This window comes from Heliangelus exortis, chromosome 1 (genome assembly GCF_036169615.1).
Source record: "Heliangelus exortis chromosome 1, bHelExo1.hap1, whole genome shotgun sequence".
NCBI lineage: Eukaryota > Metazoa > Chordata > Aves > Apodiformes > Trochilidae > Heliangelus > Heliangelus exortis.
The window spans coordinates 68,231,855-68,247,822 of NC_092422.1; the positions used below are offsets into that span (position 1 = coordinate 68,231,855).

The 15,968-nt window shown below is 37.9% G+C and overlaps 1 protein-coding gene across 1 annotated transcript; it reads left to right on the forward strand.

Moving 5' to 3' along the window:
* Nucleotides 1-135: 135 nt before the first annotated feature.
* Nucleotides 136-12,833, forward strand: LOC139791673 (CD99 antigen-like). Its single transcript, XM_071734239.1, has 10 exons — nucleotides 136-232; nucleotides 2,195-2,230; nucleotides 2,589-2,639; nucleotides 4,378-4,419; nucleotides 4,564-4,599; nucleotides 6,000-6,071; nucleotides 7,329-7,370; nucleotides 7,905-8,015; nucleotides 8,844-8,897; nucleotides 10,971-12,833. The coding sequence occupies exons 1-10, from the start codon at nucleotides 136-138 to the stop codon at nucleotides 10,994-10,996; spliced, it is 567 nt and encodes a 188-aa protein (XP_071590340.1). The 3' UTR covers nucleotides 10,997-12,833.
* The last annotated feature ends 3,135 nt before the right edge of the window (nucleotides 12,834-15,968 follow it).

Here is a 15,968-nt window from a genome sequence, read left to right on the forward strand (position 1 = left end):
TGCTCGGAAAACAGTACTGTTGCAGAATACTGAATAATCCCTGTCAATATGGGATTATTTTTTTTTTTTCTTTTATTAACTCTCAGAATCACTTATTGCTTTCATAATGTCTTATGTGAGATTGTTTCAGGGAGCATGGATCTTCAACAGACCCTTCTGCCTACCTTCTCAGAGTTAGCACTAGCAACTATCTGTCTTAGACGTTCTTCTGTGGAGGACTGTATCCTGAGATGTATGTGCTTGACAAAAGTAACCAGATTTCAAGTATGAGGAACAACTATGCAATTGCCTGTTTAAATATGGAGCTTTCTCGTTTCAGTCTAAGCAAAAGTGTAACTTCAGAGGTAACTAAGATTGGGTCTTAGCAACTGCTCAATTGACTGAAGTTTTTTAGATTGTATTTCAAGGTGATTCAGGCTTCAGATAAACAACCTGCAAATGTTTTGCATTCTGTGTAACAGTTTTTCATCAGGTAGTATCTAAAAGACCTTATGGTCTCCACTTGCAGTGAAGAAATACCTTCTTACTTTCCACCTAAGATCCACTCTTAATGCCTTCATGCAGGAGATCTTAAATGCACTTTTCTTGTGCACCACCATAAAATCATGACTTGCTTCTATTTCCATGAAGGTCTCTGTCACTGACCTGGCAGTGCTATCTCCATACTTGGCTGTGAGCAAGGTGGTACTCAGTTCAAATGTTAGAGAATGAGAATTGCTGCTTAGATGTCAGAGCTTGAAGAATGTTTTCAGGAAACTGTAAGCTTACCATTGATTTTTTTTGAAATTCTAGTTCTCATTTGTTTCTTCTCTATTAAAAAAAATAAAAATGTATTTTTTGTCTCTCCTCTGGAAAAAAAAGGAAGGCACTATTAATGCAGTTATCCTAGAAGAAAAAGAAATTTCAGTTTTGACCTCAGCTGAGAGGAGGCATGTTGCGAAGTATACGAGCATCCTGGTACTAGACTTGTGAGGTGTCCTTGTCTTAACTTGGCCTGGCATGTAAGCAGAGTGAACATTCTGCTTGTGGTTTGGTTTTTGATGTTTGTTTTTTATTCCTATCTTCAGACTTTGCAGTAGCCAGTTATGTAGCTAGATGCTTAGAGGAAAGGCCAGGCATATCAGTGTTTTAGGCATGTATCTTCTCAGTTAAGTTAGCTCTGGATGGCATTAAGTTCTGCTCTGCCTGGGTTGATACTAAGTACATAGTAAAAATCTTACAGCTTCTTCAGGGCTAAAGCAGTATATTTGCGTGTCTTTTCCTTTCATGCCTCTTTCTTTTGCCATGCTCCAGTGAAAGTAGGAATGATCAGCTATCAGAAATATTCCAGGCAGTTGTTATAGCTGTCCATCTATCTTACAAGGCTCTGCTGTTGAGATCACACTACTATATTCATGCTGTGAAACTAGTTTGTATCACGAAGATACTGAGTTAGTGTTTTTGCAGCTGGCTGGGTAAGCAGCAATAGCTCTAGCAACTGACCTAATAGAACAAGAGAGAATGTTCTTTTTCTGAGGGCTGAAAATGAAACTTAATCAACCTTGAGTGGAGGGCCCATAGTCGTGACAGCTGCATTTATCTGTCTTTCAGGAAGCTGAAGAGACTGCTCAAGATCATCTTTGCTAATGATTTAAACACTGACCTTTGTTAGGGGAAAAGATAAGTCCTGTAAAGCCATGACAATTCATTTTTAATGCCAAGGTATTAAATGCATTACCAGATCATAAAACTTTAATAACAGCCTTTGTGCTCCAAGGTGCTTCTTCATACCTGAATCTTGTAAATTCTTGTGAACTGGAGCTGTGTGCCTGCTCGTTTGGTGGTTCCATTAGAAGAAGGCTGGGAAAAAATATGCTGTGGATGGAACTGAGAAAGCATGCAATATCAGTGACAAGAATAAAATAATAAGTGCCTTACATTGAACGTAGGGATATAGGTACTGGCCCTCTTAATCCTTCCTATAGAGATGGTTTTTAGTGCTATTCCTTTTTTCCTGAAGATGTGTATAGATGGTGGTCTGGAGAAACAGAGAAGAATATCTGTCTTTAGCCAAAATCTTTAGCATCCTGTCTGATGCAGGAAGCAGAAAGCATACCTCAAAATAGATCAAAGACATGTTTATGACTGTAATGAGTTTTGGTTTTGAGGAAGAAAAACCAATGTTCTTAATGTTGCTTTCTTTCATCTTCTACAGGTGGTTCGGATGACTTCAGCTTAGAAGATGCACTTGGTAATTACTAACTGTCTCATATTTTGGGAAGTAGGAGGGAAAATAATTGCTGCCCTTTTAACTTGTTTGTTTTTGAGTATCACTGCATGAGCAAGCATGACACCTTGCCCACATATGGTTTGTTTAAACCTCAGTGTAACTATTCAGGTATGAGTAGGTCAAAATGTTGACCACATAGAACTGAAATTTGTCTTTGGGAGTACTCAGGAATTCCTCTTAAGGGGAAAATATCTTGCTGTATAAACTTGATCTTGTGCTTTTCACTCTGTGGACACAGGTTTGTTTTTTTCCTTCGTGTGTCTGCTGAACAGTGTATTAAATAGTATTTAAACTTTTGTTTCTTAACCATCCCTGACAGTAACTACAATGGAGCCTCTTCCGTCTGAGAAGCCACCATCATCAGATTTCGGTGAGATTTAATTGGCTTGTAATGACTTTTACTGTGAAGTAATTTGAGAGCCTGAGTTTTTCAATGTAGTGATACACAAGAGTTGTTTCTATAAAAGAAAGCTGCTTCCTAATAGCAAAAGGATTTCTGTAATCTTGGGGTATTCAGTTAGTGCTTTCACTAATTTATTTCTGTGGTTTAGAAGCTTAAGGACCCTGTGAGAATCCTTTCTGCTGGCTTTCAATCTGCATGTTTTGAACTTGCTCAGTTTCAGCTGGCCCTTGACATGTACCATGTAAGGTGACGTGTGATGCGTAAGGTGACATGTAAGGGAGCACAGGGGAACAGCAGCAAAGCAAGTAGTGGGTGAAAGAGAGAGAGAGAGAGAGAAGGGCTTCAGGTCTGCCTGACCTTTAGAGAGTATGGGCAAGAAATGGGAGACTCTGCCTGTCTCAGAGTCTGAAACTCCTCCTTCTTTAGTTCCTTGTACTCAAACTATGACATTTCCTTTCTGGGAAGTCATTTTAGTTGCACAGGGAAACATTAATCTTTTTGAAATAATAGGAGGGAAGGTACTCCTTCTAATTCACTACACCTTTGCAGTGTGGGCAGCAGCAGAAATAACAATATTGTTTTCACTTGGCCAGCAAAAGGTGCATCCAGTTAGACAGATAATGCACAGCAACCTTTTGAGTATCATCACTAGACCTGTTTGTTGCAGTATCCTAGGCAGCTTTCCTAGCAGAGTTGTAGGACAGTAGCAGTGTTTGCCGCTCTGTTTGATTTAGCCCTTTGAAGTTTTCGTAGAGTGGTTTCTTGGAGAAATTTTTTTTCTCTTGTAAAGCAGCCCATTTCCAACTGCTGACATTTTAAAAATCAGAGTTGGCTAACTGAGAAACAGTTGGCTGGATGAATCAGATGGTCCAGGTAAGTGAAGAGACAGTGGATCTTTTATAGGATGGCAGGCCTAAGCTGGCATCTTGAAACTGTTCTCTGGAGGTGCTTACTTCTTTACTTTGAATATGCAGAGAGCCCAAGGAAACCTGATCTGACTTGTGCTAGAGCTGGGAGAAGGCAAGACCGTGCAAAATCAAGGAGAAGTAGCATGCAGAAGAAATGGGCCACTGGATTGGTTCATCTGTTGATGAAAACACGTTGTTAGAAAACCGCTGCTGGTCTGTTAATTTGATGTGGGCAACAAAAGACTGACCAAACATTACAGAGATAATTATTAGGATCTCTTCTTATCATATTTTGTGAAAAGTTAAATGAAGTGTCATTATGGGGACCATATTTTTAATTCTCTCCTATGTATTTTGGGCCTTTTTTGTGTTTTGTCTTTTTCAGTTTTTTTGAAGAGAGGTACCAACCTTGATTATTGGTTAAAATCTGGTTTTAAAAGAGGGAAATAACAAGGTACTTCATATCAGGTAGAAAAATGTAAAGAAGTTCAGTGTTAGGAATCAGATGTTCAAACTACAATGATGTATAACACTCAGTGAGTTCTCCAGTATCCGTTCAGTTATAGCAAGGGTCTAAACACAGAGTAACGTCATAGAAACACAGTTAATTGCATTAAAGTACAGCGTTTAACCTAAAATAACCAAACAAATATTACTAGTATTAGCTAATGAAAGTATTAGGTAATGAAAGGAAAGGAAAATGGCATGGGGAAATAATCTTTCAAGGGCACTGTGTGCTCTGCTTTTGGTCTTTTCACACTGGTAACTTTGGCTGCTTTATTCTTATTTGTCTACAGATGACCCCAAACCAGGTCCACCTCCAAATCCCAGAGACACTGGTAAGACTGATCTAACAGGAATTTCTGAACAGCAGAAAAATATTTGTTTATCTTTCCTAGCCCCTTTAAAAGTTACTGGATTTTAGTCTGCTTTTGATCTCTTAACATTTTTTTTTCTTTCCTAAATCTCTTTTTTTTTTTTAGATAAACCCAAGCAAGATTCATCTAATAAAGACACTGGTAAGACTTCTAGCATAAAGTCCTGAATCATTATATGGTTTTACTATTGCATTTAAACATACAATAATTACACCTTGTTAATTGTCTGCTAGGAATCTCAGATGTTGCACTGAACAAACAGTGAGGATTAAGAAAAAAGTGTCTTGCAAGTAGACTTTGTAGCAGGCTTGAAATTCCATAAAAAAAATGTTCAGTCACTTTCATTTAAAAGCAGTCTTACGGGGAGCAGGACAGGCAGGACAGAGTGGGTGGCCTTGGGGCAGTGCTGGTTTTGGGCGTTGTGGTGGAACACCCATGTGTTGGATTGTGTCCTGTCATCTTTACAATCTGAATCCATCCTAATCCTGCTAAAAAATGAGTAGGAATTACCTGTGAACTGCATTCTTAAAGCATCCAAATTAAAACTAAAGCTCAAAATTAAAGGACTTTTTTTTTTTTTTTTTTTAATTTTTCTCCAGTTAAGAAAAACGGGCTTTAAATACATGTCCTTTCCTGCACTTTAGAGATCTTTTCTGTCTTTGCCTAACTCAGAACAAAAGAGTTTTGGGTGGATGCAGCAGTGGTGATGCCATTATTCAGGAATACGGTGGTAAAGAGTCCTTGCCTGAAATCCAAGCCCTGGTTCTTGTTCCTTCTGTCTGATTTGCAGCAGATACTTAAATTCAGGTCTTGCACACCTCAGTACAATGCTTTTGCTACCCAACCAAAAAATACTCTGATGCAATGGTTTAGCTTTGCTGCTTGAAACAGATTTGGTTTGCATGAACAAAAGATTTGTTTGGCAGCAGAGAAAAGAAGCAAAACTCTGGCCCCATGAGGTAAGTTTCAGTGGAAATGGAGAGGGTCTGGTTCAGTGTCCTGCAATAAATCACAGGAGAAAATTGTATTTGGATCTTCCCATTGTCAGGCAAATACTACAGCCATTGGATTGTGGCATGTTGAACTCTTCTTCTTTCTTTTGTTCTGTTTTTATCTTCTAACTACTATGTTTTATAGGTTAAAAAGATTGGTTGTGACTTACTAACTTAATTAATTTTCAGCTTTGAAAATAATTGGTCTTGTTCCTGTCTATGTCCTTGCTCTGCTTTAACAGGATAGTGAGAGTTGGGCTTTTCCACTTCACTAGCTTGCAGGTCTTCTTGTATCCTTAGCCTATGATTTCTGCTGTAGTGCCTGCTGTTGGACACTGTTTCTCAGCACTGTGTAGTGCTGAGCTGGGGGGACTTGAGATTGGGAGGACTTTAAATAACATGAACATGTTGTGACTGTGATGCTGAGCCTAAAACCACCAGAAACTCAGCTAAATGCTCTAGAGAAACCTTCCATGTCATTATGTACCTTGAGATTCTTTTCGCTGAACTTAAAGCATGTTAGATCATATTACTTCTATTTTTTTATAGGTGGTTTTAGTGATAAAGATTTAGAAGATGACAGTGGAAGACATGGAGGAGCTGATAGTAGTGGTGGCACTGGTAAGATCATAGGTTGTGCTTGTTGATCCTGTGGCTGCCTGAGCTTTTGATGAAAGCTTGCTCACAAGTTGGTTAGCATGGTCTAACTTGTAACAGCTTTGGTTCTGGTATCTGAAATGTAAGAGCATGCCTCCCAGTTCAACAGTGTGTTCTGGCTCTGTCAAAAAATCCCATATAATTAAGAAGCTAAATTGGTCTAGAGACTTAAGTGATTTTCAGTTTTATGCAAAGAAAGATGGGTTTTAAAACTGAGATGTGGTACTTTTTTTTCAAAATTCACCATTAATATAGTTCTTAAAGTCAACCAGGTGTTATTTTCAGGTCTTCTGTGACACATGCTTAGTTTCTTTTAGTTCTTGTGGTTAGGAAGGCCACAAATGAGCCAGAAGAGGACTCACCTTTTTTTCTCAAAGATCTCATCCTGCAGTAGGATGGACTGATCCTTAGACTTGCAAGTGATGTAGGTTATATCTTCTCTGAGCAGTACAAAAAGCAAACTTGGTTTGAGTAACCTGCCATGTTGAGTTGTTATGGCTCAGCTCAGTATGGATGTTGCCATTGGGACCAAGCTGCAATGGTGGTCATCATGAGGATGGGGTTAGTTGTCCCTGTGTGCACTACTGCAACTAAACTTGGAAAATATCCAAGTCTTGGTAATATCCAAGTCAAAGTTATGTTAAGTATCTTGATGTGATGCTGAGATGAGCTGCTGGTCACTGACTTCTTCAGAAATGGCCCAGACAGACATTCCTGGTGCTAGCTTTTGGAGGTTTTCACCTTCCAGGGTTCCTTCGGAGCAGTAACTTGAAAATTATCAGGGCCAAGAAGTATCTTTTAAGACTTCTGTGGTGTTTTCAGCAGTGCAGGTTCCTGTTTCAGTGGTGCAAGTTGTATAGTGCCAAATAAGGACAATATTCACAGAATTTCTATCTTATTTGCCAAAAGAATTGCAAAATTATTTAGTAAATCAGGCTGAGATTTTAGGAAAAGATAGTTGTTTTCATAGAAATAAGAGTTGGATTCTACCATGAAATTATATGCTCTTTTCTCTATTGAGTGTTCTGTAGTGCTGAGCACCTAAGGCTGAAGTTGGCATCACCATCAGCAGTGATTTGAAAATAGAAATTTTGAATGCCAGAGAGCTTAGCACTGTGTGGACATCATAGATGGCTTTTAATGACTGACAAAAAGTTTATCAATTATGATATGACTGTTGTTCAGACATGTAAAATATAAAGTTTTTGTTTGTTTTTACAGAGCGAAAGGAGTCAGGTCCAAATAAGGTCGAAGACGCTGACGGTAAGTGCATAAACTTCTGTGTCTGATGGTGTTAACCCCAGAAAACAGCTTTAGGTATGTCTTCTGTGTTGTTAATACTATGCTAAAATGGTTGCTGCTGGGCATGGGTTCAGCTTAAAAACTTCTCTGGAATTTAGAATTCTTACTTTCAAGCTCTGCTTTCATAATTTTTTAATATTTTTATATTGAAAATGATTCAAAAGTATTAAGGTCTCAGAGATTCTGATGCAGTGATTGTATGCATGCAGCTGAATTGGAAGGGTAGCTTTTTTTTCCTTAGTGGACCTTACAACAGCTGTGCTTGCTTTAACAACAGGCATTGCTAAGAAATCAGTGGTTATAAAATAAGAGGATTCTTATTATTCACAGAGGACTCTTCATTATTCACAAAGACAGAAGGACCTCATTACTGAAGTTTCATGTGATAACTTCAGTTTATGGGGGTTTGGAAGTGTTTACAGGGTTTACTTTGAGACAATTCAAGTTTGACAATACTTTCAATTCTGAAAAACTTATGCAAACCTTTTTTTTCAGCTTCTCAGGGAGCAATAGCTGGAATTGTAAGTGCTGTCGTTGCTACTGTAATTGGAGCAGTATCTAGTTTCATTGCTTACCAGAAGAAGAAACTCTGCTTCAAACAAAGTGGTAAGATTTCTAAATGTTTTTTGTTTGTTTTTTTCTACTGTATAAAGAGATGCATTTTTGTATTTATATCGGGGCTAGAAATTAGTCTTATACATAAGATAGTTTTAATAGCACAGTGAATTTGTGTTCATGGGGAGTAACCCCCCTTACTAGTCATGTAAAGGTGTCTGAACAATGCCTCACCCAAAATTCAGACTTTGAGAAGCACACACACCTAACACTTTTGATTTCTTAAAATAAAAGCACTTTCTGCTGAAAAGTGAGACTTCAAGAAAACATTTCTTTAAGGAAAGTTGAGTGGAGGTTGGAGATTAGAGACTATTTTCATCCTGGAAAACACCTTGTAATTTCTAATTTTGTAAATCTTGTATTTGTATCTTCAGAAGATGCTTGCTTGAAAAATAGGTTTCTGACAACTACCCAGGTGTATATCCCCAAATGATTCTTTCTTCAGCCATCTGTTGCTTGCGATCTACTTCCTTTCCACCTAAATATGATATAACTTGAATCAGAGTACTCAGGGTGTATTGTGGGTGATAGGTGGGGCAGAAGCTTTGTTTTTCTTCTTTCTAGGTTGTTATTTTATTCTTATTGGTTGGTGATGGGAGATGACAGAGCAGCATTGAAGCCAGACACTGTTGTTTTGTACTTCAGGAAGTCTGGAAACTGAGTAACATCTACCATACCAATGTTACAATTAACATTCAAGGAAACTCATCTATTCGTAGGCCAGTTTCTTCAGTGCTGTTTCTTCTCTCAAATTCTCTATTAATCAAAAACTTTGAAGATAAGAGAATTTGAATACTAAATGTCTTTGTTTCCCAGCAGATGAAGAGAATGTGAATATGGAAAGCCATCGGGGAGCACAATCTGAGCCACCTGGTAAGAGGAGAATCTAGATGGAAGATGAGCTTTTTGGTGGGGATACTATTAAATGAATTTTATTGACATCTCACATGGTGGAGAAAATTTATTGCACTATTTTTTTTTTAATATTGTTAGTAATTAACATGACAACTTCCTCAGAACTGAATCAAGATTTCAATTCTGATAATATAGTCCCTCTTCTCTAGTTTTTTATTCTATTAACAAATCGGTTTATTGCTATGAGGGGTGCTTGAAGTGCAGGACATTGGAAGAAGTAGAGAACTGAATTTTCTCTGCAAAAGTGTTACTGAAGACAATTATGAAAACACAGGACAGATCCTTTAGGGTGATACATAACTGCAATTAGCTGACAGGGGTTTTATTAGTATATATTGCATTTGCATGGAATCTGGTACCTTTTTTGATTGTAAATCCACACAGTACTCTACAAGAATGCATATTAAAAATTATTAATAGTGTTTGGGCAGAGATGAAACTACACTGGAGGCAAGGAGAACTGAAATTACTAGCATGTTGTAATAACTAAAGCATTCTCTGTCACGAACACAGAATGATTCTTGTATGAAAAAGACATCAAATAACAAATCTCTGTACAAGGTCTACAGCTGTGAAAGGATCTGTTTTAAAGCACAAAACCCCTAAAAAACCCCAAACCAAACGAAACTGAAAAAAACAAACCAAACCAAAAAACAAAATAAACCAAAACCCACCAAAAAGCCCAACTAACCAAACAAAAAACCAAACCCTAGCCTTTCCTGGTATGATTGTCTAGAGTATTTCACTGATAGACAGGTGATTATTTCCATGAAAGCCAAAAACAGGTACAGATAAAACAACATAGGTGAAAACTTGGCCTTCTAGTTTTTGTGACTGACAGGTCAACAAAGGAAGGAGCAGTACACCCTCATGATGAGGTTCGCTGAGTGTCTTTGAAACACTGAATATTAAAATCTCAAATCAATACACATTTGCAATGTATTCTTCCCTGAGCTTAGTCTAAAACCTGCAGAACTAGCTCTGGGTTGGTTTTTTTTTGTTTTTATAATTTAGTAAAAATTATACTTTACTTCAAGTATTTTATCAGTTTCCTAAAAACACCCATCAGCATCATGTATCCTGTTAATAAACATTTTTCATTTAATTGCTAATTATTTAAAACTCTCAAGGAGAAAATATTTACTTGTGACTGTCTGTTGAAGTCAGGACTGATGATAGGTACATATCCTTGATTAAACTATGCATTAATGAAGCAAGCAGTATTGATCAAAGACCTCTCCCAAAGGTAGTTAAAAAGTTATTTGGAATCAGGAAATGCTTAAAATTTTGGTCAAGATTCATCAGGACTCATGTGTGAAATGCATCAGTTTAACTGTGTTTTATTTTTATCCAGTTAAGTCAAACTTTGGATGTTATCATAAATGCTTAGTCCTGCCTGTATTATAGGTGTTATATTAAATGTCATATGTCTGTTACATTTTGCAGGGAAGCATGAGCATATTTTGAGCCAAGAAACTGGGCAACCATGGTCAACATGGTGCCACTGCTCATGATATAAGTTCTGAGTCAACAGACATTTGCTCTGCTTTTGGTAATAAAATGTTGATGTGCCTACATGGGTCTAGGCAGAAGCAGTCTTGCATTAAGCCATGTCAGCTGGCATAGTGGAACAGGTTCATGTTTTTGAAATTTTATGTAGAGTTATCTTTGACTTCCCAAAAATGTTGATAGCATAGGCTAGCACTTTCTTTCAATAGCTTGCTATTTCCATCAGCTACAGAGACTACTCCATTCTGGTTTTGCATCTGCAAAACTGCAAGTCTGAAACTGCATGTTGGGTTATACTGCAATCGTAGGTTGCTACATGATGTGGTTATTTGCAAGAGAAAGCTGGGATGTAATATCCCTTGGAATGCAGAGTGCTGTCTACACAGAACCAAGCCTCTACTTAACCTGAGTTTATCCTACAGTTTCAAGTGTCTGTTGTCCATGTATACTGTTACATAGCAATACATAACTTAAAATGTATATTAACAGTACACTAATCTTGAGTTGTTTCTCACTTTTTAGTACAGCGAACACTTCTGGAGAACTAAATTGAAGAAGACATGATGAAGAGCAGTCCACTGAAACTGGATAGAAAGCCTGCATTGTGCCTGGGGAAAAAAGAAAATCCACAAAATTATAATAAAAAAAGATAAAAAAGCAGAGTCTTAAGTACAGGAAAAAACAGTTCTTATTTGAAACACTTCTGGGAGTGTGACTTGAACCTCCAGAGTGATTCTGTATGGTTAGCCCTGTGAAGCACTGTTGCACACAAGTATGGCCTTAATGACAGGAGTGTCAAAGTATGTTGTACCTTTACATTCTTTTCTGTACTCTTTTGACAAATGGGTGTGTCTCAAGAGCATTCATTATGATTAACTTTTCCTTACCTCTCCAAAAATAATAAGCAATTAATATTTTGTCTCATCATTGCTTTCAGGCAATGCAAATATTTTTTTTAATATCCTGCATACAGTGAGTGTACCAACCCAACATCTTCGTATATGTTGTGGGCATCTAGAAGCAAATGGCTCATGGTGTGTGGATAATGAATCTGGGTGTGGGTGCTGCTGATAGAATCTGTGTGGCTGCCTGGGTCACCCACTGGTTTTGCATTTTTTTTTCATTGCATCTGTCTGGTACAGATTCAGAACACCCAAGCTAGTGCACACAGACCCTTTTTCCTTTCTGTCTCTTTCTGCTTAGCAAGTCCTGAGTTGGTCAGATGTGGAAAAGCCTGATTTGCAAATTGGAACCATAACTGAATTTTGTATCTGGGGAAACTAATGTTGTCTGGACAGTTATGGATGAAGTACTGGGGAGTGGGGATTAAAATCTTCAGACTTCCATAACCAAAAACTTAACAGAAAGTAATGTCTTGCTTTGAATTTGGAAGGCTAATCGTAGGCACTTAAAATATATATACAGAAACTGTAATACAATTCAAAAGTACATAGTAGCAAGGCTGACCAGAACAACCCAGTCTTGTTCCACAAACATCCATTACACAGTATAAATAGGATGTGTGTGAAGAACACGCGTGGACTTCTGAAGCATTGCCACTGGGATGAGGATCTATGATTGTATCCCCAGCTGAAAGCACTTGTGAACTTTGCTGTGGCTCTTGAAAGCCACAAAAGGTTTCAAGAATCTGTAGAAACCCGGAGAACTATTGACCTCATGACAGTAAAAGGACTAAGTCTGCAACAATAACTAGTTCTGTCTGGAAGGAATAGTCTGACCAGTTCTGTTGGCTTTCATTCTAATTGTTTCAAATTTTCATGCTGTTTTACAGTATATGTCTTACTAATGTGCCTCAGCCACCTGGAAAAGGTCTACAGAAAGATGACACTTCATGGAACATCTGAAAAGTCATTATCAATTTGGATATTAAACATGTAAATATATCTGTGCATTCAAATATGAATGTATACCAAGGATAATTCATTTAAGAATTTCTTGTACATGTTTCTCTAGCTTGCAACAAAGCTTTACACAGATTTTAGTATTTTGTTACGGAATTAATTTGTAAACCTCTTTTTGCCTCACTTCTGCTTTTAGTATAAAGGTGCTACAACCTTTAAGTGTGTCTGAGGGTGGAAAATTGATTTTTATATAAACATTTGATCTATGTAAATAAAAAAGAAGATAAAAAAGATGTGTACTGCTTACCTGCATGAACAAACAGGTATCTCAATACCACGTGTTGAGAAAACAGAAATAAGCCTGTTTGTTAGGGATAGAATGGCAGGGGAAGCTCAAACTAGCTCTTAGTAAACCAGACTCATGAATTCTTTTTCAGCTTTTGCAAGCCTAAAAATTACTTACTGAAACCTCCTTTCAACATTGTGATTTTTCTAAAAATAAATTAAAAGAAAAAAAAAAAAAGTTTATGTATTTTTCTTCTTAGTACTTCTAGAAACACAGTAATTTTGGTGATACACCAGAGAAGCAGTCTTCAAAGGGACTTTGTCTTCCTGCTCCATCAGCAGTTCAGGTTTATTTCTTAGACACTTCAATCATTTTAGAAGGAAGTTGTCTGGTAGCAACAAAGCTGTGAGCTGTTTTCACAGGGTGCTCACCAGTGTGTAATGCAGAGAAGACATCTGGTTCTGTGAAGGCAGAAGCAGGCATGGCTTTTGAAGAAGAACACCTGGATTTGGTATACACAGAATCTACTTAAAATCCAGTGGCAGAAGGCTCGTGTCTGGGCAAACTTAATGGTGTTTGTGTTGAGAAGAAGAAGAAGGACTGGCTGCTGCCACCTAGGAAGAAAAGGTTGAAGAGAAGGCTTAAAATCTCAAGCTGTTCTTCTGTAGAGAGCAAGAAACTGCTCTCTGTAGAGAGCAAGAAGTGCCAATACTTCTCTGTGGGTAAAACACAGCAGTTCACTTAGCAGGGTATTAATCACTAAGGTGCAGTTTGCCTCACTACCCATTGAGCCGTTGATCTCTTGCCTTCCTAGCTCACCTGCTCTCACATGGGGTAACTCAACATCAACATTAGTTCCCAAATTTATCAAGTCAAGAAACAGGATCAGTTTACGGTTCTTTGTCACCTTACTGAAGTATTTTTGTGGTCATCTCCCACAAATCAGCTGCAGCCTATTGTGGCCCTTCCAGGCTGGTCAGTGACTTTCAGATCCCAGTTTGGGAAATAACATACTAGTTCCCATATTGGTTTCAATGAAACACTGCAGTGGGCTGAAAAACTCCTTTCTAGGCCCAAACTGCAAGTTCACACCTTGAAAGATACTTTCACAAGTGAGTTTAAATGAGTGGCAAAGAAGAGCTCTGCCCTGTTCCATGGCTTTTTTTCTTCTGTCTACCTCCTTTGTGGGAGAAAGAGTTACCATCAGTAACAGGAGGACAAAAGCAAAGCAGGATCTTCTTGCAGAATATCATATCATTTCAGCTTCTTCAAGGGAGCTGAGGTGGCAGTTTAATTCATCCTATCAGTGAAAACAACTGCTTGAAAAACACTTGGGTGGTTTTCAAATGTGATGTCCACTTCAAATACTTATCTAAACTTACCCAAACAAATTAACTAGGCTATGGAAATAAAAGCAGGTGGTTCTTGACCATAACATTTGGCAGCCTTTTTACTGTAGCTCCTATTCATGCTCATTTCAATATCTGTGCCAAATTTGGAATGCTAAGGAAAATAGTAGTGCACTCAACTTCCAGTGTGCCCTGGGCTGAATCATGCTTCCAGTAGTGCATTTCAGTATTTTTGCTAATCCTTTTTGGTCAGTCTCTTATCTGTACTGTTCTCTCTGTGTTTTTTACTTGACAAGATGATGAAACAATCCTTAACTAAAGAGTATATTTTCTTTTTTTTTGCCCTATAGCACTGTTATAAAAGACATATTTGAAGGAAACTGTAGAGATTATTAAATACATTTTTTCTTAAACCCCTAGTACTTTAAGAACCATAGTGATAGAACACAAAAATGCATGTTCCACTGCTTGTGAAAAACCACTGAAGTTTTAGCTATGTAGTAATTGTATCCTTCCATTGCCAAGAAATGGTATCATTGATTCACTTGTGTATTTGGCTTGTATTGAAATGAATGTGTAATATTACTAGATGTTTCAATACTTTAATTAAAATACTTCCAGTTTCATGGCAAAGGATGAATACTGTAGGATATTAGTGGCTTTCCCTAGTAGGGTATAATTTAGTTCTTTCCAATAGACTCATACACGAGATCACCCTTGTCAAAGAGAGCAATGTGTAACCACTGCCCACAGGAAGGATGGGGCTGCAAGTGTGGTGAGTTGTGACTGTCCTCCTCTTTCAGCTTGTCTCATCTAAAAGATGTCTGATTGCATAGAAGTATCTGGTGAAGAGAACAGACAGACACAGTGGCTCCATTTCACTACCCATTTGCTATTTGTTAAATATACTTCTTTTTCTTGAAGGAAGAACTGAAAAATAAAAGGCAAGTCATCCATTTTGTCAGGTGAATACTAGGCAGAACTTTGTTTTCCCTTAAAATAGAAAAAGATTACTCAGTGAATTCTCAAAGGGATAAAACTGCAATTTCTTGTCAAGTATAAGGCCTTATATTTGATTTTAATACACAATATTGTTCATTTGATATCTTGGGCAATCACTTTCAAGTCCTTGACAGTGAGAGCTGAGATTAAGAAGTTTTTGCAATGCCCAAAGGACAGAAGGGGGATAAGTATTCCAGACATCCCAACTCCAATGCTAGGTCCACTCCTTCAGTTTGCCCTCCCTGTGTCTTCTTCATATGATCTTTATTTAGCTAGACTCAGCCAGTAGGTGGCTTCAGAGGAACTAGACAAAGGGGTGCATTACCTTCAAACTTAATCATCTTCAGTGTCCCGATGAACTCGTATCAGACAGGCAAAATAAAGTATTTTAGGATGAGGTCTTTTTCATCTGTGACAATTCTGTGATTCTGTGAACTTCTGTTACAAGAAAAATTGCTGTGAAGTAAAGCTACTGACTGTTTGTGAGCTGCTTGGACTTGCCAGGGCCTAGTACATAGCCTTGATAACTTTTTTCTGCTCAGGCAAATTCATCACTGATACGATGATTAGCCCCTGTGTGGCTGCTTTTGTTATTCTAAAAGAAAATAAACAGTAGACTTATGGGATTACTTGTGTCATGCTACAATTCTTTCTTTCATTAGCTCACAAAGTCACCTCTTAAACCTGCATAGCTTTAACTCTTATGAGATTGAGCAGTTGGCCTGGACAAGGAGAGCACTGATATATAAGTTGAGCTTTAGAGTTTCTGTTACTCACTGTAAATAGTTAAGCTGTGTGATACAATAAGCCAAGCTGCTAGACACAATTGTGCTGATTCAAATTTGGAATTTGGGGCAGGGGGAAGTTATCCTATTTGAACATCAAGCTTCGTGAAGATCCAGCATCACCAGGTTTTTTCCAGGACAGTTTATATTGTTGCAAAGCAGGAATTTGGTGCACATGCTTTGTCGTGCGTTCTCGGTACCACAACAGAAATGGACTTGGAACCATCCTGGGCCCT

Bases quoted from the DNA above. Each gene is read 5' to 3' on its own strand.
- LOC139791673 (XM_071734239.1), top strand. From the start codon at position 136: ATGGATCTTCAACAGACCCTTCTGCCTACCTTCTCAGAGTTAGCACTA. The intron at 2,640-4,377 runs GTGAGATTTAAT...ATTTGTCTACAG, and splicing joins GCCACCATCATCAGATTTCG to ATGACCCCAAACCAGGTCCA. The intron at 8,898-10,970 runs GTAAGAGGAGAA...CTCACTTTTTAG, and splicing joins AGCACAATCTGAGCCACCTG to TACAGCGAACACTTCTGGAG.